The sequence below is a fragment of the Aphelocoma coerulescens genome, chromosome 3 (assembly GCF_041296385.1).
Source record: "Aphelocoma coerulescens isolate FSJ_1873_10779 chromosome 3, UR_Acoe_1.0, whole genome shotgun sequence".
Lineage (NCBI taxonomy): Eukaryota > Metazoa > Chordata > Aves > Passeriformes > Corvidae > Aphelocoma > Aphelocoma coerulescens.
In genome coordinates this window covers 93,408,722-93,433,518 of record NC_091016.1, presented here as the reverse complement: position 1 = coordinate 93,433,518, position 24,797 = coordinate 93,408,722, and the positions used below count along the sequence as shown (strand labels likewise).

Genomic DNA, 24,797 nt, shown 5'->3' with positions numbered 1-24,797 from the left:
CTTCCCATCCACCACCGATTCCCCTATGGTTGTTTTCAGCCTCACCTGCAGATCTCCATTTTTTCTCAGGTATTTCTTTGAGAGGTGTTTATAATTTGTTTTGCTTTGGTAGCTGCAGTGGTAAGTAAAGCACTACTTAAAACTATGACTGTTAAACACCAGCTACCACTGCTCTCTCCCTGTGGTCCTTTGCCTTAAATATGCATGTCCCTGTGAGTTGAGCCCTGTGCTCTTTGGACAACCTAAAAATAGATAGGTACATAGAAAATATGATTTAGAAGATGCTTCATTTACCTGCAATTCTCCTTCCATTATACTGAGTAGTTTTATCAAGTCTTCTTTAGAAAGCTCTATGGACTTCTTGTTCTTTCGCTCACTAGGACCAGGTGATTTTGAGTGCCGTTTGACAGTTGCTGAAACCATGACCTCATCTTCCTTCCGATGAGGTTTGTTCTTTTTCTTGGCATCCTCCTGAAGTTTTTCATTCTCTGCATGGCTGATGACAGGCTTGGAGCTGGAGAAGTGCCCGTTAGACGAGCTTTCTCCACCTTGGTTTCGGGATCTCATCCCTGCCTAGAAAGAAACAAACATAAAGATGCATTTATAAACAAAATTACTTAAAAAAAAAAAAAAAAAGAAGAAGCCACAGTGGAAATACTGCCTTTGGTAAGAACAACAATCTTTTTAAAACTGAAAAATACTGTCATGCTCAAGAGACTGCGGTAGAAAGCTCAACCATTTCAACAACTCTGTGTGTGGCAGAAAAAAGTCCTAAGGTAAGGTTAGCCATCTTTTTCAGCAAGCCAAATGCTGATTAAATGTATGCAACTTAGAAGTGATGCAGGAAAATGATAAATAACATGTTTCAGTGTTTCCTTTTGTTCAGCTGACATTTTGGTCATTCACAATTCAACACTACAAAACAAACCAGGTTGTCAAATAGATCTTATTTTAACATGCGGCTTACTTGAGAAACAAAAATGCAATTAAATTTTAGAAAAGCATATTCCTGGAGTATAAATCTCTATGAAAGTGGAGCGCCAATGCATTACAAATTTCAGTCTGCATTTTCCCTGAATTAAGCAATGATTTTATTGCAGATAACCAAGAAAAATGAGGAATGCAAAGTAAATCAGGTGGCAAATACTGCACAAGATTATTAGACAGTAAGTGCCATAAAAGAAAGTTGAAAAGAAGTTTGAAAAATGAGCACAAAGGGTATGAAATCACTGACAGGTAAATGGGCAAGATCAACACACTCTTTCCAGAAGATTCAGGATTTCTCCAAAATGTCAGGTTATGGTTATTCAGTGCTTACATTTCTGTCCTCTTAAACACCTACACTGAGTCTTAGACAAGAACAGTAAATATTCCTTAGCTCTGTCACTTGACCTACTGTTTTGCTAAATTTTTATAGCAATAAATCTAATGAAAAATAGTCCACTGCTTCCACGTATTTCCTTTCATTTAAATTAATCTCTGGATTTAGTGTGCAGTTTGTTCATTAGTCAAACAGATGCTTCTCAACATCAATAACATCGCACTCTTCTGATAAGGAGCTCAGAGAAGCAGTTCACTAGTGATAGAACAAAACCTAAAATACATTGACTAATCAGCTTTGCTAAATTACACTGGGTCTGCAATGGCTTGACTCAGGCCAGCATTATAAATCTCTTGCTCACAATTAGCCTTGCACTATTGTAGTTTCACACTCAGCATGAAGATTGTCTTTTATTATGACTGGCTACTCATGTCTTCATTAATTCAGTGGAATTCATCCAGCAGCGTAAATAGGGAGAGAATTAGACCCCATATTTTGGAGTGAGAGAGATTCACAAAGAGATTCCTTGCATTGTAGGTCTGCTCTTATCCAAACAATATGTGATACAGGTACACAATGGCCTTTAGTTTCCTGAATGCTTATGCAGTGTGTTTTTCATCAAACAGTTTGGATTAAATACATGAATTACACTTTCTAAAAACAGGTCTCCATTATAAGCATGAACAATACCTGAGAACCTCAGGAAATCTTTTAGGTTTCAGATTTATAATGGAAAAATAAACATAGTACTATGTTTCCTCTCAGATAGGGCTTTTCAATTTGTTTAGCTTTAATGGGTTTGGAAATTTCCAACCACGCTTCCTCTCAGGAGAGAGCACTTGGGATTCAATCTGTCTCTATTTTCTAAGTGTTTCCTTCTGAGTCCCTGTGGGCCACAGCCTCCAGCCACTTTCATCTCAAAACCAAACCTATTTTTTATGGCTTACAGTGAATGGTTTCATGGCTCTAGGACATCCTACATGTTTTAAGAACAAATATTTGAAGACTGTCTTGTATATGTTTTTCAGTGGAAAACAGATTATTATATTACAGTATATTCCGCTTAGTAACATGCCATGTTAGGGATTTCTCTGTAGTAAGACGACTCAACTTATAGACCTGAAGGTGCACAATTCATGTTAAATTTAACTTATGACTAGTTGAGACACATCATCAACCTGAAACATTGCATAATCAGCCAGATGCACTTAGCTGAATATGTTAGGCTTTGTGAAAGGTAGTGTGTCACACAGTCACATCATAACTCAAGACAGCCACTTTGATCCATCTGTCCTTGTAGGAGCTGAGATAACAATTCCCAAAGCCATGTAAAGACTGAGCAGTTGATTATAGGCTTCTCAACCTGTTAATAGAGAGATTAGGAATGCATATTTCAAGTGTGTTTATGCTCAATGTAAATCAACATGGGCCCACAAAGGACAGATGCAAAATTATGTTTTTTCAAAATTCATTAAAACAGCAACAGAGCAGCTTAATCAACTGACCTGGTGTTTCGTATCATCTGGCTAATTAAAATATGATTGCTGTTAAAGGAGATCAAACTTGTCCTCTTTCAAAATTTCTTTTAAACTTATAGATTTATTTTGCAGCAAGCCTTACCTGACAGTAAGTGTGGCAGACAGTCTGCCACTCTTGGGGACACTGCCCCTAACAGCCTTTCTTTGTGTGAAGGCCTGCCAAAATCAGAGTCATGCTAACATTTACTCTGTCTTCCCTTACGATGTTGATACTTTTTCAACACATTATCCAAATGCAAAGGTGTCGTGTGCTGAAGCCAGAGATGCAGGTGACAGAGGCTTAAATGGTGACAGAAAGGGCCAAGGTTTTGATAGTCACACAGTAATTTCCAAGGAGTTTAAGGGCCAAAATCAATGGCATGATCCAGCTGTTGTGCAGTGCTCTAGGAATATAAAGCAGCTGTACAGATGACTGAGTTTTAATTAGAGCAGCATGAAGTAGCCAGGACATACCAGTGATCTTGGCTAAAATACTGTATGCTGGAAAGGAGTGCTTAGTATTATCATTTTGGATATCCGTCCGCATTTCTGATGGCATCACAATAAAGAAGAAAAGTTTCTGAGCAGTTGCATGACATTATTTCAGTATGCAAATATCCAAATCCCAAAACTTTGCTTATCTGTTGTTTCACCCGGGTCCCAAAACTGATTCTGGGGACACTGCCAGTCTAACACTGGTAACAAATGACCTCCTGCTGTCAGTCCTGATCACATGTCTGTATCTTACAGCATTCCTGATCTGCTGAAGGGATTGTGTTCCCTGAAGAAATAGCTCATATGATTTATAACAGTTTTAGGATTTAACTCTACTTTTTTTCCCCCCCCCCTTATCGTATTGCATATTAAACTGGAAACTTTTCCTAACAGTTTCCAGTCAAACAAGAAGACTTTATGTGATCAGTCACCTTGATTTTGACATTTATTGGCTACTCATTTCAATATGTGCTCACAGCACTGGTACTCGGCATGGGAACTCTTCAGCCCCTCCTCTGGTTCAGTCATTTGTTAAGCTTTATGCACAAAGGACAAATGCTATGATTATTTACTTGAGTCTGTATTGTTGTTCTGGGCATGGATCCTTCCATTTTCACAAGTTAGAATCCACACGAGATTTTATGAAATAACCTTTATGTTAGTTTTACTGACATCAGGAGAAAATCTGTGAGGAATTTGCTGAGTAGGATGTCAGGAGAGGACAGGCTGCATGCTATTCCAAGTCTTTTCCCTGCGGATGGCAATTTGTTCTCCCTAAAGCTCTTGAAATGGCAGGTTAGATTAGGCTCTGTTACTAGTGCTGTTAGAATCAGCAAAGGGGTTCTTTGAACTTAATGTGTAGTCCCTCTTGCTAATTGGACATGATGATTTTGGCTCCATAGTACTTTCCCTTAAAATAATAATAACATTATAATACACAGACACACAAAAAAGCTGATTTAAAGCCATGATATGGTTGTTGCCATTGGCAATAAATTGGTCATCTGGATCTCAGTTGCAGGTCTAACTGATTAGGATATGACATGAAAGTGCTGGGTTTCTGACAGGCTAACAAAGTGTTGTAGGGACAGTGCAATTGAGTTAGCGAACCAAAACTGGAATTTGTTTCTCTGCTGTGGCTTTGGGGACTGTATCTTTCAGAGGCTCTGCTGTGCAGAAATTTGGAGTGGGGTGAAGTGATGTGCAGAAGTTCCCGGTACACAGGGCTGATTGCAGAGAACTCAAGCACTGAGCAAGCCAAATCTCTGCCCAGTGATTACCAATCAATATATAGCACTAGGAGTGAAAAATAACTTAAATATACTCAAACTGGAGACCAAATAATATAAAACCTCCACCAGATCTGAAACACCCCACAAATGATGAGGAGAGCTAGAAAAAATTTTAAATAGTATCAGTCTGTATCTAAAAGAGAGAAGGGAAGGGAAGGGAAGGGAAGGGAAGGGAAGGGAAGGGAAGGGAAGGGAAGGGAAGGGAAGGGAAGGGAAGGGAAGGGAAGGGAAGGGAAGGGAAGGGAAGGGAAGGGAAGGGAAGGGAAGGGAAGGGAAGGGAAGGGAAGGGAAGGGAAGGGAAGGGAAGGGAAGGGAAGGGAAGGGAAGGGAAGGGAAGGGAAGGGAAGGGAAGGGAAGGGAAGGGAAGGGAAGGGAAGGGAAGGGAAGGGAAGGGAAGGGAAGGGAAGGGAAGGGAAGGGAAGGGAAGGGAAGGGAAGGGAAGGGAAGGGAAGGGAAGGGAAGGGAAGGGAAGGGAAGGGAAGGGAAGGGAAGGGAAGGGAAGGGAAGGGAAGGGAAGGGAAGGGAAGGGGAAAGAAATGAGGAAGAGAAAGAAAAAAGTAAAAATGAGAAAGAGAAAGAAGAAAAAGAAAGAAGAAAAAGAAAAAGAAAAAGAAAAAGAAAAAGAAAAAGAAAAAGAGAAAAAGAAAAAGAAAAAGAAAAAGAAAAAGAAAAAGAAAAAGAAAAAGAAAAAGAAAAAAAGAAAAAGAAAAAGAAAAAGAAAAAGAGAAAAAGAAAAAGAAAAAGAAAAAGAAAAAGAAAAAGAAAAAGAAAAAGAAAAAGAAAAAGAAAAAGAAAAAGAAAAAGAAAAAGAAAAAGAGAAAAAGAAAAAGAAAAAGAAAAAGAAAAAGAAAAAGAAAAAGAAAAAGAAAAAGAAAAAGAAAAAGAGAAAAAGAAAAAGAAAAAGACCTTCTCAATGTCAGAAGGAGAGGAGGATGGGGGCATCAAATTGACCTTGTTGGCTTGGAAGTCCTCAGCAAGGACCACCTCAGATGGGAATGGATGGCTTTAGCTCCAAGGGATCTGGATAGCCACAACTGAGTTTACATGGCTTCAGTGGTATGACTTTCACAGGACAATCATGTAGAGATACAACTGTTCATACCACCTTGGAGGCTGATGAAAATTATTAGTTTTCGTATTGGTTATTCCAGGTCATTTTCATGGACTCTGCAGATGTTCATTATTATTATTTTGTCTGACTTGAATAAATTAAAGACTCACATTCCCAAATGGTTGTGATAGGACCGGGTACGACCTGTGGCTGCACTGAAAGAGCAATGCTGCGCAGTTGGATTTGGATGCTGCATGAAGCAGTCTCTGGATTTGACAGACTCTGTGTCTGACTCTGGATTGTGTCAGAATCTGGATTGTGAACAAACCAGGCCAAGGGAATGCAGACCTCATTCTTGGTTTTGCTTTTGCAGATGACTCCTGTGTTTGTTTCAGTCATGATGGTCAGAGGAGAGTGATAAACCAAATGACTAATACAATGAAGAACAGAACAAATATCTGCCCTTAGCAATCCTGGAGTTTCCTGAATTTCTAAATTTTCGTGCCTAAAGTACTAATCCATTGTGCTGTCTAACCCTTCCCCAGTCTCTTGTCCTCATATGCATCATGACTTGATTTGAGCAAACTAGAAAAGGTCTTTGTTCCTTTTGACAGTGTTATACTTTGCCAATGTACTTTTGTGAGAGCACATGTTTGCTGCTTGCCATTCTTATTGGACTATTGGCACAGGGCTATGGATAGTCTCTGAATCAGGACAATTCTCTACTCAGTATACAGCTTGAATAACCAAACCACAGGGCTGTAATTCCTATACAGATTAGGAGAGGACCTGTGGCTAGTCTAGCTATGTAACACCACTCTTGCCTTCATCCTTTCACCTGGTCTGCTTGCTGCCCTGGAAAAGTGTTTGTCATACAGTTGTTAGGAGGAGCAGCATCCCAGCACCTCAGTGCTGAGCCTCCTGCACTGAAAAAGAAATATTTGTTTCATCCTGTTGCCACTGCTACCATAGTGGGGTTTGCTGTTTGCAAGTAGTGTAAAAAAGTAACAAAGTTAGAGCAGACACACTTGCTGAGGTACAGCATGAGAATCAGCAAAGCCTTTTTGCTTTATCAAAGGCTCACTTTTTAGCTTCTAAAATTGATTCTTTTAATAGTGGGCCATAGCAACACATGGACTATGTTCACCAAGGACTATATTAACATTAGTTCCGTTGTTTGAAAAGAAAAGACAAGACAGGAATAAGCACAAATGTACTCTCATGAAGAAAATAAATAGACTTCTGAAAATTCCATATCCAGGTGTCTTTCTGAATAAGTATAATCTGTGTGAAAGCAGAAAAGGATTTCGCAAATATTAAAAGAGGAAACCCAGTCAGATTTATACCACTTTAACTCCATTTTCTTAATTCCAAGGTAAACTCTTCTCTAGCTAAATTATGGCACAGATTTACAAAGAACAGAGTTTATGCTGGTATAATTCCATTAATTTTGTCATTTTCAGGAAAACTTGTGGTTTCATCCAGAATACTTTTACATGAGTAATGCATGCTGACCAACTAAGGAGTAACATAGACTTGTTTCACAAAGATTCATGTTTCCCAGGCTTCATCTGGAAAAACATCTTGGATGCATGAGGCATGAGGAATGATAAGCTATTAGATCATCACTGAGTCAAAAAAAATAAACTTTTATCTATCACTCTACCCATGTTTTGATTACTGTGCTTCCCAGCTGCCAGAAAGTACAAACAGGAGTCACAGAGGAGACAGTTCAAGTAGCTGACACCACTAGACAAACATGCCACTAGGTCTGATGAGGGCTGAGACATTTATTTTCTGTAGTGGCCGTGTGGCTGAAAGGGACTAGCCAGGAGCAAGGAAGGTGGCAGCAGTGCCAACTGCCTGCAGTGCAGCCTTTCTAGCCCGTTTCAGCTGAGCTGGGAGACAAGGACTAATCATCTCTCTTTCCAGCCCACTGGGGTGTCCGCTAATACCTCTGATTTGAAGGAAAATGGATCTTTGGAGAAAAGTAATGCTGCTGCTTTCTGGGGCCTTGTACCCAGCTGATTAAGCCTGTCTTGAGACACAGCCACTCTCAGAGCACTGGATTGAGCACTGTGCCCAATCATGATTTCTCACATATTGTTTAACAGCTTTCTGCTCCTTTGAGTTAACCCATTTCAAATCAAACTGTGAACTTCACATGAAGACAACGCTAGCAATGTCACCATTAGTTCCAGTACAAACCTACTAAACATTTGTTTTATCACCTGACAGCCAGAACGTGCCTGGAAAATGGTAAGAGAGGTGATGCAGATTAGCTGGCCTACCAAAGATTTTTCACTCCTGCAGTTGGGAAATCTCTGGTGTTAGGTAAGCACTGGTCATTTCTTTTTGCTGGCAGCAGAGAACCAAGCTGATAACCCACAAGGTGAAATACACTGTGGACATAGGAACCACACTCTAGTATCTCTAGTAAGTAGCTTCTAAAGACCACTGCTCCTGTAACAACGCACTGTCTCCTGCCAGGATGGTAGAAAACTGCCAAGAGCAGCAGCACACAGGAGCAGGTTGAAAATCATCACAGGTCTTGCCTTGTTCCTATCCTTACTATGACCGACCAAAATACCTAAAAGTGATATATCACTAAGGGAACACAGCGTGGAAGCTAAAGTCATTCCGTGGGCCTTGCAAGCCTGCTTTAACCTAGGAATGAACCAGGGGGCAAATAGCAATTACAATTAGGAAATGAGGAAGCCCTTAGCTCTCTGCAAAATAAGTTTCAACTTTTCACTATAAAATTACTTTTTATTTCAAAATTAACTCATATTTTTCACAAGTAGGAAATGAGACAAAAATATTAATGTCCCAAAAGCAAACTCAAAGCTTTCAGTAGAGGTAAACTTTTGCTGTCTCTTTCTGACCTGATGTGGATCTTGAATGTGTGTTCCTTTTAGTAGCCATAATTTCCACAGCTCTGGTTTTTCTGAAACCAGTAAACAACAGCTACATTTTACTAATTTATCTTTCTGTTGTTTGAAAAAAAATACAAAAAATAATCACAATGTAGATACCCTTAAAGATTTCACAGCAAAGGGAAAAAAATTCATCAGAGGACCTGTATCTTCTACAAATATAGTCTCCAAGAGACAAGAGTGTAAAAGAAAAACATCTGCAGCATCTCAAATTTCAACTGTCAACCAAAGCAGGGAGCAAGTTCCAAATCTCTGTCAGTGACTCCTTTGTAGGAAGTTTCAGTTGTTGATAGACATGGAGTACCAGCTTGCACATGGATGCCTTGTCATCTGGTGAGATGTGAATTTAACCCCCTCCATTAGACTGGGCTGCCTTCCACCTCCCAAAAGGTTCCTCCTGTGTGGAGTTTAATTGGTTTCAAAACAGGGAGTTAAAAATAATCACTGGTACCAAACTTGCCCTTGAATTTCACTATCAATTTTGGTGGTTTTACAATAATATTTTTCCCACTGGGGAAAAAAAAAAAGGAATTCTCTGGCTCCAGGACTGCTCTCCGACTGTGAGGCCAGCTGTCCTGGAAAATACTTCAGACTCTTAAGCCCTCTTAGCATCCATGACATGTTGGCTGCATCCACACTGCCCACTGGGAATTGCTCCTAGCCCATGCTGACTCCTGAAACATGCTCTCAAATGCATCGGGAGGGTGTTAAATGGCCTGGCCAGAAGTGTGCCAAGGACCACTCCAAGAGTTTAGCATGAGTACAGACATTCACCTTCCAGTATCTGCGCTCATGCCCTGTCACTGTTTAATTTACAACTTTTCCTTTCCACAGCCTTTACAAACAGAGGAAATGGAAAACTAATCAGCCATGTAAAAGGAAAGTGCAACCCACCATAAATACACAGTCTGGAGAGAGAAAATAAGCAGTGGATGGTGGGAAAACAGAAAAAAATCCGATTTTTTCAAGTCAGGTCAAGGCACGCAGAACTCAAATACTTATTCTAGAGGCATATTTTTAAGTCGCTACTGAGGGATGTTTTGGAGATAGAGTGGTTCAGCAGGAGTCGGGAAGAGATTGGGAAGCTGAAGCAGAGAGAGAGAGGTTGCACATCATCCCCACTTCACACCAGGCTTATCCTGGCTTTTGCTGGGCTTGGTGGCACAAACTTTGAGCTCTTCTGCTTCATGTCACTGATAAGGGGACTAGCTCTGTGAGGCTGCAGAATGGTCTTTGCATTATTCAAAGCCCTGGCCTTCACTTGCCATTACTGTTTGCAAAGAGGCAAAAGGAAAGGAGAGTCTTACTTCATTCCTGGCAGTGCCAGCCCAGTGACTGTCATTATTTCCCAGTAATCCTGCAGGTTTTCCACTGACTTCAGATTTGTGGCAAAGAAAGTAAAGAAGTAAATGTCAGCCTAACTGATTTAAATAATACCAATGCCTCATGCTGACAGGGAGCTGCACAAAAACCTGCAGATACCTCACCTGGGCATTGAGAACGGCCTCAGCCACTTTAATAGCTTTCAGTTTTAGAAACCATATTTGCATGCCTCTTCTAATGCCAGGGTTTCAAAATCCCTAGATAACAACTTCTTCACTCGAAAATAATGAAGTTAAAGAGTTATCCTGCATGTACAGGTTGAGCTGGTTTTGATGGGGTATTTTAACAGCCTTTCAATGTTAATCTGCTTAAATCTTCACCTGGCTTTTTAATTCAGAGCAAAAATTCAGGCTAAGCTGAAAACACAGCATAGTTACTTTGACTAAGGAAGGAAAGGAGAAAGAAGAAGCAAATAAATATCTCTGCATAGGTGTGGTCTTGCATTAGCATTACTAAAATTACATGCTGCCAGATTCTTTAATGTCTGTGATGTCTTAAAATCCAGTTTCACCAGGGATAAAACCTAAGTGAATTGTGTTTGTCTTGTGGCAACTAGCCAAACACCCTACCTTTATTAACTTTTAAAAAAGGGTTGAATTTTCTTTGTTTTCCACTAGGATAGAGTAAAACATCCTCAGCTGCTTTTCTTAGAAAGTAATTTCAGTTTAGAGCCATGGAAAGATATTAAAAAGAGCTCCAACAAATGGAGTGGGTGTTTTACAAGCCTACGTGAAGTTAAAATTGTCTGCACTGGTATAAAGTCACACTGCACAGCTTTAAGTATTTTGCTTGTGTCACTTAGATAGAAGCTTAGGTCTCATCCGTAATCTGTAGTGTTTTGAAATGGAGTGTGAGCTCTCTGAGGCTATGTTAGGACTTCAGGCCTGTTGTCCTCCTCAGTAATGCAGCTCCAGTGACCACTGCTAAAGCCCACCATGACTCCTTTTTATCAGGGACAGCGTCCCCTGATTTTCTTCCCATGGTAAAAGGTGCTGGGTAGAGGATGGTGTTGTTCCAGTGTCCCTGTAAGAGGACATGGTTGGAGGATGCCACTGCATTCTGACCCTGGGAGGTCTCAGTTTTGCCCCTCTGAGTCAGTCCTAATCTCTCTAAAGAGGTTGTGCCCTTAATTTGGGCACATCAGTGCCCCACTGATAAACTGAGGCTGGATCCAGGAATGCATCATCACAAAGGCCGACTTTTCTGATGGGTGGGGAGGCACTAGCAGGTATTTGGCACCTCGTTATCAGCATCTGACACAGTGTCACACTTGGTGGCAAATGTTAGGACAGGACAGAGGCTGTGGGACTGCACCCACTCCTCACAGTCCCTGCTATAACAAACCCTGCCAACTTCGAATTAATGAAATCACGAACTCAAGTGACTTGTGCTGTTGGGATGGATTTTCTAGAAGGCATCAGACCTCTGCTGGAGGCACACTTCTGCCTGAGAGGGGCAGAGAACCCAGTATTTCTAACAAGCATTGAAAACAGTCAAAAGGTGACCCTTACTGAGCTCCCTAACTGGGAAATGAGCTCATTTGATTCTCCAGCCACAACCTCTCATGCTAAACTCTTTTCTTGGGAGAAAGAGTGCGGGAATTTGGCCATAATTGTACAAAACAACTACTTTAAGAAAGAGCAATAATAAATGGACCTACATTAGCTCTCTTTTAGTTAGAGAAACTAGAGACTAATTTTTATTAATGAAAAATCTGAAAAAAAATTAATCATAAAATTTTCAAGTTCCTATTTCATATGAGGAACTGTATGACAGAAAAGCAGTGGGGATCTCAGTGTTGCTGAAGGGAATTGGTGGGTATCTCTAAATATTAAGGCATCACTGGATCTTGGAATACAAATTTAAAAGAGCGATTTGACATTTCACAATAATGTCAAAATTTTGGTCACCATCCAAAAAAAAAAAAAAAAAAGAGAGGTGGCATATAGAGATGGCATATTGTTAGTAGAAAGTACATCACTGTTTTTCTTTATTTAGTGAAAAGTTGTCTGACCCAGCAGTTATGTAATATCTCAGCATTCCGTATTTGTTCCCGTAAATATTTTTCATCTGCCTTCAAGGAAGTTTAGGTGATTGAGAAATTTCTTTGGGCTGCTTCTCCTGTGTGGTGGACCCAGTGCCTTGGCAAGGACCTGGTGCTATTGCTGCAGGCAGCTCTGTCATATCTTGGCTCTGCTGGGACCAAGCTGTGGTTGGGAAAAGGAAGATTAGCCAGTTTTCCTCCTTTGAGGAAGCAAATCCACCTCTTGTCATATTAAAGGTGCCATACTTAGTTATCATAAGAAACAAGATGTAAGAGAGTATTCTCGTGTGTTCGTTTCACATTTCATTTACAGTGAGAATAAACCTCACTCAGGTTTCTATGCCAAGTGAAAGTGTCTAAGTGAGCTTTCAGTACCACTGCTTGCTCCTTAGTAATCACTGCAGAGACCACAGATAAGAGCTTTTCCTTATCTGCATTTGTCCACATGCAGACTGCATGAATTTCAGAGGTAAGAGAGTTTTTTACAGACCTGCCCAGATGAAAGTTAAAGGGCCGCTCTCCAGAGCACCCAATAGCCAACTGGTAATTACAGCTGTCCCAAAAAAGCAAGCTCAAACTAAACAGCTGAGCCTCCACTGTATATATACTGAAAATATTTCCCAAGGCTTTCAGAAAAGTCAGAACAAAGGCCTCATGTTAAATGAATATTGCCTTACTTTTAGTAACTAAGAATATTTTATATCTTTAAACCTGAAAGACTCTGCTAAATGAAATGGAATTCAAGGAATACATACACCCTATGCCTCCATATTAAATTGTGTAACTCATTTAATCAAAGTAAATTCAAAAACATGGTATTCTACTAAATCTTTTCAATTCATCCTGCGCAACACTACTGACTGCAAAAAAAAACCCTACATAAATTTAAAACCAAAAAATTAAAAAATAAGTCAGCAGTTTGTCAGTTGATTCTAGGCCTGCAAAACCACCCTGATATGAAATGGCCAGAGAACTTGGAGAAACTCTGCACAGCTGGCAGATGGCCATGGGCTCAACCTAAGGTAGCTGTCATGCTTGCAAAAAATCTCTTTATTCTGATTGTACTTACTGGTACTGTTATTACTTTTCGCCATCAAGAAAAACAAAAGCCTGCATGAAAAAGTGCTCAGCAGCACATCCCAGTGTTGTGGAATGACTTGGCTGCAGCACCAGATTTCCAGGCACTAGAATTCACCTGGCCATAGCCTGTGGAAGCAAGAAACACCAAGGATTCGACAAACCTTAGACTTGTTGAAATAAGCATACGTGTCAAAGACAAAGGATTACAATTAAAGTGATAGGAAAGCCTAGAAAATAAAAATATTGGCAGAACTCAACACTTAGAATTATGGTACAAAAGTCATGGACTGGTGTGGCAAGTCCCTTGTCCTCTGCTCAGCTGGGGTGTGACACAAGGTCTCACAAAGGATTTCTGCAGGTAGCCAAATACATGACATTGCCATTCAAGTAAGCAAGAACAAAGCTGGGGAACTCTGTGTAAATACTTATTACTGACTGATCTCTTACACCTTGATGATGCATTTCTATAAAGGAAATAAAACCCAAAAATTGTTCTTCTCTTTGTATATTCAAAAAAGCTGAGAAGTGCAATTATATTAGTCTTGCTCAAACCTCAGAGAAATGTTTCTAAATATCTATAAAGGCAAATATTAAATAAATGGTTTGCTGAAATAATGGAACAATTATGGGACTTCATAACACATGCATATTTTTAAAAGAAGAAAGAAAATACTGGGGGGGGGAGTAATTTTTTTTTTGTTAATTGTTTTGAAGTCCATAACTAGAAACACATCATTACCAGTTTGTACTCACATCAACTTTATATCAGAGAAGAATAAAGTTTTGTTTCCATAGCATTGTTAGATAAAACAGTAACTATATAAATTTAAGAAAGCAAGTAACTTATGCCAAGTTAATGTCAATTAGCATATGAATGACAATTTAAGGAGGATTATATGATGTATTGTAGGTTTGAAACAACTAAAAATAGAAAAGCTATACAAGCCATAAAAATTGCACAATGTACAACTTTCAGTTCCAGGAAGATTGTGTTTGCAATCCTTGACTTCAAATGGAGTTGCTTTCTGACTGTTGGGATAGATCTTCTGGGGCCATAATTAATACAGACAGTCCCGAGCTTTCCAAATGACTCAGACATTTAAAAATATGATATGATATTTGGCTTAAAGTTGTGAAATTTTTATAAAATCATTTAGTATTTGCCTTCCAGTTTTTGAGCTGGTTTCACAGTTTCAAAGTATGTTCTAGCACCTTGAGGAACTTTAAAACTGGAAATAAAGAATGCTGTATAACCAATGTGATACTAGCAATGGGGCTTTTAAAAGACAGGAAAAATCCAAGATGATTATTGTGGGACATGCAATATGGTCATAGAATTCCATGGTGCCTGCTGCAGAGTTCCTCGTTACACTAAGTCTTTACCTCAGGATGCTTATTTTTAACTTATTATGCAAAAAAATTCAGAGAAAATTATGTGCATTCAGGATGCCCTTGGGAATCCTCGACAGTCCCCAAGGGCTTTAGCAGCTCTGCAGTTCAGATGAGCCTTTGAAAAACTTTTGGTTTTCATGTTCACATTTTCATGTTTTGAAATAAGTCATTTTGGTTGCCTCCTGGAGCTGACATCTGCAGAAAGCTCAGGTATTGCTTTCCAGCCATGCTATTGCAACAGCATGTCCTGAATGTTATTTATTTAGGAGTGTGGCTCCACCTGGGAGCTCCTGCATGTCGGCAGAGCAGCCCATGGTGAGCAGTAATACCTGTGTTGAGGGATGCTTCCAGGGCAGGGGCTTCGCTAGAAGCTAGGTCCGGAGGGGCGAGGAGGGAGTCGAGGGTAGAGATGTCCCTGTGCCATCGCTCTGCTGCTCCCACCTGAGGCTGACTGGGGTCCCTGCTGCTCCCTAGAGAAGAGATAAGGCTCAGGGGCCGCACACCAGGACAAAGAGAGAAGCAGCATGTTCTGCTTGTCTGCCAGCTAGCCAGCAGGCCAGCTAGAAAACACAGGCTTCCAGACCTAAAGTGGCTTGAAAATACTTATATTTTTTATTTAGAGACTTCCGTTGTCTTTATCCATGTGTTTCCAAAGCCATGACAGTGCACAGTGGCCTGAAGAATCCAGAATACACGAGGTGAGGCATTTGCAGCTATGATCCAGTACACCAACCAGGTGGTGAAACCTCACACTCCCTTTGCCTCCAAAGAACTGCTACCACAAGTCACAGCTTTCTGCTGTAATTTGGCAATCAACACCAAGAAACCCCCTCCATCCCAAAAAAAGCATCCATAATGAGGGAAGGAAAAAGCTGGTAGGTGATGTGCTGGGTTCCTCATTGAGTAGAGCAGTTCTGCAGAATATGTGCAGTGCAATGACACGACATGGTGAAATGACAGCAGAGTATTAGTGACACTGCAGGCACTCTGCAGAGTTCTGTCTGCTCAGTGGGAACACAGGACTCCTGTGGCTGGCCGAGCTGGCCAACCTGCAGCACAGCAAGAGATGCAGACTGGTTTCTTTCACAGCTCACAAAGCAAACAAAGGAAGGCTGGGGACATGGTGACAACTCCAAATCGTATGGAGGTACAGAAGGCATGCAGGGAACTAGGAGCTTTGTGCCAGGAGAGCTGGGGATGTTACAGGGCATATGGGGATCAGAGCCATCACACTGGAGGGAGGCAGGGTCTCATGTTGATAAAAGCTCATTCTTGCATTTGATTAGTTTGCATAAACAAACAGAATTGTGGATTCCCTGAATTCTGCCCTGACCCTCTTGACTGAGCAGCATTAGGTTACAGCATAAACAAAGTTTTGCAGGTAAAGCACACTCCAAAGACATCTGGCATGGAAACATCAGAGTCAGTGGGTCTGGGCAGTGCTGTGTCCAGGCAGGCTCAGTGGCAGGACTGGTGGGGCCATACAGTTTCTGAAGGCTGTGAGACCATGGAGGTCTTTCCTGGGCAAGCAGACCATGGTGTTCTGGGAAGCTATGAGCTTTTAAAAAAAAACAGCAACAATTTTGTTCAACTCTACAAACTGACTGTTATTTAAATAATTTATATAGTTCTAATAACAATATAGTCATACAAGGAACATTACCATTTAAGGAACAAAGCAGGACTACTGCAGTATCTAAGTTAATAGCAGTCAGAACTGTGTATTAACCATCTGCTCCTTATTTCTTAACAAACTGTATGTGAATTCTTGCAAAATAGTAAATATCAACTTCGTATTTGTATCTTTTTTTTTTCCTTGTCCTGAATGGAAAGAACAAGATCTATTGGATTATGAACAATATAAGGAGAGATACAGTAATGAAATCTTAACCAGCTCTAATCACAGTTAAATTGGTGCATACATATTAAGGAAAACTTAGCTTTACATGAAGGTTATTTTATTGATAAATATTTTCATTTTCTAGAAAATTTGCTTAGGGAACTTCAGTCTTGAGCAACTACTTCTTGGAAAAGATTGAGCACTTACACATCTATTTATTTATTTATGAATAGCAGAAAACATTTGCTACATGTGCAAGAATTCAGGTTATCACGCTGTTATACCCACAAGCCCTGAATCATATCTCTCATGACAATTTGCAAGAAGCAAAATAGAGATAACTTGTATGAGGCACATGGGATTTACAGCAGTTAATTCTTTGCCCTCTGAAAAGTTTATCCTTCAAAAAAATTCAGTGACAGTTTTCTCATTAATTTGAATGGAGGAAGGATCAGGACTACTGCCTTTAAAAGTTAATATGCAACTATCTAGATCTAAAAAAAGAAAATGAGTCATGTTTTCACAATGAAGAGCTGAATTTTCAGTGCAATTTACACAATGTAGGAAACAAAGAAGAGTTTTCTGTCAGCTAGTGCATACTAATTATTAAGATGCTTAAAAGGGATGGACCAAGGCTTAGTGGGTCAAATTCTGACTTCATTTGCCTTTACTCTTCAGAGTTTAAAGATGTTACTCTGGATTTCCATCAGCCTAAATAAGATTGAAATCTGATGTTCTGTAAGCAAAAAAGTGGCATTATTCACAATTTGCAGAAACCTTGTTCACAGAAGACATTGTATAAAAATAGGCCCCTAAGGGTACTTTCCTTCCACTGTTTATTCTTTTAAAATCATTTTACAAGTGTAGTAACTGCACCTATATCTTCCCAAGAAGAGACATCCTGGAACACTGATAGGACTTAAGTAATTTCCATCCTCTGATACCTGGCCAAGCAGCAGGATAAGGTAGATGGGGTATACTCTTTGGAAAACCTTTTTCTTCATTAAACATTAAAATATCTCAATATAATATTTATGCCTATATATGTCTTCTTAATATTAACTAAGTGGTGCCACAGTAAATATGGTGAGCAAAAGAAAGACTCAAGATGAGTATCACTGTATTAGTTAAAATATTCTCCATTATACAACAGTGTGTTGTACTAAAAAGCCCATGGGATTCTGCTGCTGAGTTGAATAAAGCTGGTATTTCACGCACAGACATCACACAGGTGCATCAAAATGCTCCTAAACGCCATGTTAGGCTAACGAAAGACAAAGCTTTGGTTGCAGACTTTGCAATTACTAGCCACTTTAACCTAGCAGGGCTGCAATAACATCACAGCCCTTTGCAGGATGAAGGATGAAGCAGGATGCTTCTTGGACTGCCTTCTCCATCCCAGTTGTGGAGACTTTTATCATGTGCACTAAACAGAATAATTTTTGTTTGTTACTCTCAGCAGAGTAATAAGAAGCCATTGATTCTCTGTAGACTTGTTTTGGAGAAAGCTTCTCATCCTTTCTTATTCACATACACATGCTCCTCTCCCCCAGTGAAGCAGGGATCAGGAAACCAAACCTAGCAGAAAGCTGAAGTTTTCTTTGGCACATTTGCCAAGATACCCTAATGAAAGGGGTCAGTGAAAGTCCCCCTATTCTCATTGATCTACAAGCCACCGTTCCCAGGAGTCTCAAAGGAAAAGCCAGGGAAAGCCAAGAGCTCTCAAAGCTGCTTTTCACGCCAAGCTCCAAGCCCCAGGAGCCACACGGGGGATAGTTCAGCAAAGGGCAGGTCCTTCTGGATAGACAGTCTGGTGGGCTACTGTGAAGATCTGGCTGTGCACATCTAGTCAGAATGGGACACAAAATGAAGCTGATTTTGTCAAGCACCCTACACCCCACCAGCACCACTGGACAAGGCTTCAGGATGCACAAAGGGTCACCTCCTTCCTAGGATCCACCGGCCACCACGGGGGCAGGAGGTGTTCGACAGCTTCCACTATCAAATCAGCCCTTTGACTACAACTGTTATCATCAGAAATGTTTGTTGGAATTACAGTTCCATTTAATGTATTGTCAGTGCCCCAAGGACCCAGGACCCCACATCAGCCCCCCTGGGGCCATCAGCCCCAGCCCCAGGATCACCACAGCAGGGCTGGTCTCCAGCTCCACACCACCCAGCCCTGCCCTGCTCGCCCATGGTTGCCACCAAGGTGGGCCCACAGCCCATCCCAGGCTCCTCTTATCTCCAGGAGTGTACCTGATTCCAGGGGCTGGGGCTGTCCCCACCTGTCTCCCTCAGGTCTCTGGTCCCCAGGGGATTGCCCCCCCTACCCCCATCCTCAGAGAGCAGCCACACCTGCAGTACCCTGACATGTATTTCCTCAATTGCCTACTTAACTGCTTGTATTCAAGGTTGGGATTCCCCTATGCTCTTGTTCAAGAAATTGCTTGTATTTTAAAAGCTTTTCATTTTCATCGATCTTCATATGTGCATGTAGTAACTTAAATTTGTGCTTCCCTTTTCTTACATATTACAAAATATTTTTTTATTTTGTATATTACAAAAGCATTTTTGCCTTCTGCAGAAAAAGTCTAAAAAAGAAATCAGTATGTTTATTCCTGAGAAAAGAAGGACTATAGAAAAACAAATGCTCCCCCAGTATCTCTCCTTTACAGAGACATCCCACTCCAGTGATCCTGATCCCAAGCACAGGGATGTCAGGCTCAGCATGGCTGGAAAAAAGTTTCTCTCTGAAGCTCCCTTTGAAACTTGATTAAACTATCAACTCAATGAGAATTAGAAGTAAAACAGCCAAAAAAAGATTGCTGTCACAGTCTTAACAGCTAGCAGACAGGAGTTTCCTGGAGTCTTCCAAGAAGCTATGGCACAAGAGACCAGGGGATAGTGGATTTGACCAAACATCATTTTCTCTGTGGCCTGGGAGGTGGTGAGATCAGTTGTACCCACATTTTCTTCTGCTTTCTGTTGGCTCACACCAACAGGAGCACTCTGCAGATATAGTTCCAGGGAACCAACCCTCTGAACTTGGTAACTGAAATTTCTTCAGGGTAACATGTGAATGCAATTGTGGCTTCTTCAGGAAAGGTTCATCACCTATTTTACAGTGTTCATAGGAATTTTCCCAGTCAATAATTGTCAAACAAACTTTCAAAATGCCAGACTCATTTCTTCAATGATTACTGTCACAAATCTAATCAACTTCATACAATGGTGGCTGAGGGTCCCAACCAAATAATTTTCATTGATTTCCCAGCTTTTGATTGCAACCCTAAAACCTTTTATACTGCAATTTCAATCAACAACTTGGGGGGAAACCCCACATTATTTCTAATAAAGATCCCCTTAAAATATTTCAAAACCTTCACTCAACCTCCTAAATATTTGGCACAGCACATGCTTGCAAGCCTGAAATTATTACTCTGTTTGCTATGGTTTCTTTTATTACGCTATTGTACAAGACTGTTGTACCTTGTCATTTGTAGCACATTACCTCAGACTTGTTCAGGTACAAAGATGGACTTCTGGGATGATCAGGGTAATGGAGAGCCTATCATATGAGAAGACAGAATGAAGAGCTTGGCTTGTTTAACTTGGCAAAACAAAGCCTATTAAGGGATCCAGTTGCTGTGTATAAATATATCAGAGAGGCAAACATCAGGGAGATGGGAGAGCCATTTCAATTAAATGACAATGTTGGCAACAGAATGCAGTGGCACAGGTCAGCCAGAATTTAACCTATGCTAGAAACCAAAAACAGGTTCTCACAGGGAGCAATGAGATTTGGGAGCAATTTTCCAGTTGGAGAAACAGCAGCAAAAATCCTAAATGCACTCACCGTGGACCTTGATAAGTTTATGAAGGGGATTATAAAACATGATTCCTGAAATATTATAACAATAAATTTGATCACCCATTAGATCCTTTCCAGTCCTGTGTTCCCATAGATCATGCAGATTCTGTACACTTCAACCATGCATGCTTCAAACAAGATATGCCAGCATACTTTATATGGTTCAAGCTATTTAAAAACAAATCAAACCAAACCAAACCAAACCAAACCAAACAAAAAACTCTAGCCAAATAGTTCAGTTTAGTAAGTGTATTTCTTCAGGGTACAGATAAAACTTAAATCATTTTCTGTCCCACAAGGACAATAAATTCAATAGAACCCAAATATATTACAAAATAAACATCTTTTGCATTTCGTTGTCCACCACTGAAATTCCTAAGATTATTGATAATTAGTTCTACTTGTCATCTAGAACTGTTTAAGATTTATTACAATTTTTATAAAATATTTTATCCATGGCTTTAAAACCTTTGCAGCTGAAGTTCAACTGTTATTTATGGTATTCTGCTCTAAGCTATAAATTAATTAAGGACAAGAACATTTTTGTGCTAATGCATTTTATGTTGGAGGGTATCCAAAAGATATAGCCAAAGGAACAGAATTATGATTGTTTCTAATTTATGTTGGTCATAGCATGGGTTGAACACGTGAGAGGAAAGATTTTTTTTAAAACAGAGCCGTCTGGTTTTGGAGATACTTCATTTTTTTTCATGCTTAAAAGGTTTCTTATGCTGAGCTTGAAGTAAAAACCCATGAACTTCTACAAAGCAGAAAATCTATTGGGTAAAAAAAATAGTTTTTAAAAATCTACTTCCACCAAAAGCAGTAAAATGGTTACCTAAAAATTAATCATTTATTAAAAGTTCTTCTTTCTAAATGCACACTCATACACGTTCACACAGAGAGCCCCCATGAACGGGACCAAACTATAGCCATGACAGTACTACACATATTTTCACTTTCCTGTAGCTCCTACTTGAAATTTTGATGAAAATGCCAGCATGCTATCTTCATATAAAGTACACTAGCACAGTGAAGGCAAATTTTACTACAAAGATGCCCCAAAATTACTATAATATCATATCTTAGGATAATTAATAAGATAAAAATTCTGATTCACTCTACTCTCACCTAAGATGGCTTGGGGTTTCCTGGTTTTATTAGTTCACTGTTTTAGCCAGCATTAAAAATTAGTTAAAAAATCTCTCACCTGTTGTTCAGTTTCTTGTGAACAATGCTGAATTCAGGTTTCAACATTCAGCATTATATGCTCAGGAAGAAAGGATCCAGAAGAATGGAAAACATGTCTCCATTGTCATCAGTTAATGGATCGCTTAGGACCTGAATTACTGACTTCTAAAATATTTTCCTATCTTATATCCATATTCTTTTGAAAACATTCTAAGTTTCTGACTTTAATCAAAGGTGGTGAAAATCAAGAGTCCATTTACATATTTGTTTGTCTCCATAACTTTGCATGAATTTCTTCATTTTAAGTTTTTTTTTTTACCATATTCACTTGGATTGCGCATTCACTTGTGTTGTGAAGGAACAGCTTCTCTAGCCTCTTCTTATTCAACATCCTTCCTTCATGCCTCTTTACACTTTCGTCTCTCAAGTAAACAATCACAGTTTCACTTTTGACTCTGACAATACTGGTGATTTTCATCATAGCCTCTGTTCCTATTCCCATTTGTGCTGGTTTTGGCTGGGACAGAGGTACTGTTCTTCACAGTAGCTGGTATGGGGCTGTGTTTTGGATTTGTGCTGGAAACAGGGCGGATAACCCCGGGAGGTTTTCCTTACTCTTGAGCAGAACATGGACAGAGTCTCTTCTGCTCCTCACCCCACCCCATCAGTGAGGAGGCTGGGGCACAAGGACTTGGGAGGGACAGGTGACCCCAACTGACCAAGGGGACACTCCATACCATATGGTGTTGCATTCAGTATATAAAGCTGGGGGAGGAAGAAGGAAAAGGGGGACATTTGGAGCAATGGTGTTTGTCTTCTCAAGTAACTGTTACCCATGATGGGGCCCTGCTCTCCTGGGGATGGCTGAACACCTGCCTGCCCATGGGAAGTGGAGGATGAATTCCTGGTTTTGCCCTCCTTGCATGTGCAGCTTTTGCTTTACCTGTTAAACTCACTCTATCTCAACCCACAAATTTCCTCACTTTTACTCTTCTGATTCTCTCCCCAGTCCCACTGGGGGAGGGATTGAGTGGCTGTGTGGGGCTGAGTTGCCAGCTGGGATTAAACCATGACACCAGTATATACGATTAAGGATTTAATCAGAAGAGATACGCATTTTTCAAGTGATTTGCCTCAGCAGTCCACATAACACATATACATCAAAACAGCCTTATTTCCTCCTTAAACTGCTACTTTTGTCTCAAGCAAAATTAGTTCTTGATTCGAACAGAAACTGTCCACATGCTTTGAACTCTTTGTGAAACTTTCAGAAATTGGTCATGAGTAAATGAAGACTGATGAATTTTCAGAAGACTGATGTTCTGAAATATTTTGTCTTACAGGGGGAAAATATCCTTGCCAATTTTAAGAGAAAACTCTGTCTATGTTCAAAAGAAAAAGCTATATACTGTCTGACACTAGATTCTGTATTCACACATTATTAATTCTGAGAAATTCTGATACAATTCGCATGGGTCACATTATTTTGTTCATGTTTGTTTGTCAGAAACAAGAGATAGCTTCACCAAGGTATCTCCAGCACTGTAAGTTTTAAGTCCATGTTGTGACTGGTCAAAGTATAGTAGAACTCTGTAAGGACTGCTAGTTTCTGTGCTCCATTTGAAATATTAGTGAGAAACAGTGTAAGGATGGTCAGAAAGTGTATGGTAGTAAGTCTAGGTTTAGAGCCCTGGACAACAATTTCATGTCCTGTTTTTTTATTCACATCCTGTGGAGTGAAGACAAATCTGTTCTCAAGGATCTCTCAGCTATCAGATAATTTCTGTGCGTCACAGCAGCCAGAGAGCATTTGCCTTTGCCTTTCCTTGTTCATCCACAGCTCAGGGAGCTGAGCTCTGCAGGGCTCTGGCGCTGACTGCCTTCCATCCTGGTTGTGTCTGGGAAGGGAACCAGAAAGGTGAGTGATGCTGACATCTTTCAAACCCATAGAGTTCTAGTAAAAAACTTGTCTATGCTCCTGTCATGTTCTGGCACCTGCACTCTTTTGCTGGTTATTGTTGCTTTACATGGGCTTCGAAGCAGTGTCCACCAACAAACAGAATGGGATGGTTCTTCACACACTGAACAGCAGAACTGAGGAATGCCTTCTCCATGGATGCAGAAGTTAACATGACTTGGGAAGAGACATTCTTGGCAGAAATACTCACTCATGGTTACTACACAAAAAAAACCACATTGGGTTAGGGCAATCTCTCGAACTGAAAATAGCTGGAGACAGAACGAGCACTCAGGGGAAGCTTCAAATCCTTGCCATGCACTTGCTTTCCCCTGCTGGCAGTTTTCAGCCGCTGGTTTGTGTGTTGGTTGGTTGGTTGGTTGGTTGGTTTGTTTGCTTGCCCAGAGAGGAGCACAAATGCAGTCCCCAGCTGCCACTAATTATGCTGTGCAGTTCCTTGCAGTTGACTGAATTTCAGGGACTTGCACTGAGAAGCCTTAAACCTCACTTTGGGAAAACCAGTGGTGGCTTACTACTAATTTAGTAAACTTCTCTCTCTTCATCTGATTGCTTATGACAGGACATGGAACTAAAACCGAAGGACTTGATGCTCAGCTATTTTAAATTACTATGGCTTGGCTGGTACCCTTGAAAGCAGGCTTCTTTGTCCCACTGTAGTTCTGATGTGAAAAACATACTGTTATCTCGGCAAGGATAGTTTATTGAACTGTTTTGTTCAAATACAAAAGACTTGTATTTTTAGAAGCAAAACTGTATTTCATACCCTACAACAACAAAAGCCAACCATATCCTGAGCTGAGATACACAAAAAATAATAATACCTCCCGGCAGGTGTCTGGAGCTGACTTATGTTAGTCTTAAACCACAAAAATTTGTTGCTATTACTAAGCAGTTCAAGTGTGAAAGCTGTTCTTGCAAAACAGTAACTAATGGGCCTGCAAATAAAACCAGAGCAGCAGGGAACTGCAAAACGTTATCTCAGAAGTACTTGCCTCACCCTTAAATGAAATCCAAAAGCAACTCTTCCCATGAAACAGAAAAGAAGGGCAGAGCACATTGCTTGTTGCTGAGCATGTGAACAAATTGCATGCCATAGCTCAGATGTCACAGCACTTTTTCAATAACATTTTTAAGCTTTCAGTAATGCCTCAAGCACCTAAAATTAAAGGTGAAATATCTTGGATAGGAAGGATTTTAATCTTATGTATATTTAGGTATTTATTGATGTAGCAGTTGTTCCTCAGAAACTGTTCAGCTGAATTAGTGCTGGAGCTGCAAGTTTTTAAACTATCTGTATCCAAATTTTTGTAAAGCCAAAAAGACTAATTAAGATAATAGTACTGGAAACAATAATTATGTTTGCAGAGCTACAATTTAAAAGTGTATTGAGTTGCTTCTTAATT

At 40.2% G+C, this 24,797-nt stretch overlaps 1 protein-coding gene across 4 annotated transcripts in view; it reads right to left on the bottom strand.

Annotated features, from left to right (window-relative positions):
- Positions 1 to 24,797, bottom strand: part of FILIP1 (filamin A interacting protein 1) — a 102,964-nt gene that overhangs the window by 59,627 nt on the left and 18,540 nt on the right. For 3 of the 4 annotated variants that reach the window (XM_069011301.1, XM_069011304.1, XM_069011302.1), the window contains exons 2-3: positions 14,841 to 14,981; positions 295 to 573 (exon numbers count right to left, since the gene is read on the bottom strand). In XM_069011301.1, coding sequence (XP_068867402.1) covers positions 295 to 567 — 273 coding nt within the window. In that variant the 5' untranslated portion in view covers positions 568 to 573; positions 14,841 to 14,981. The remainder of the gene's footprint in view (positions 1 to 294; positions 574 to 14,840; positions 14,982 to 24,797) is intronic. The other variant, XM_069011303.1, reaches the window with a different exon arrangement.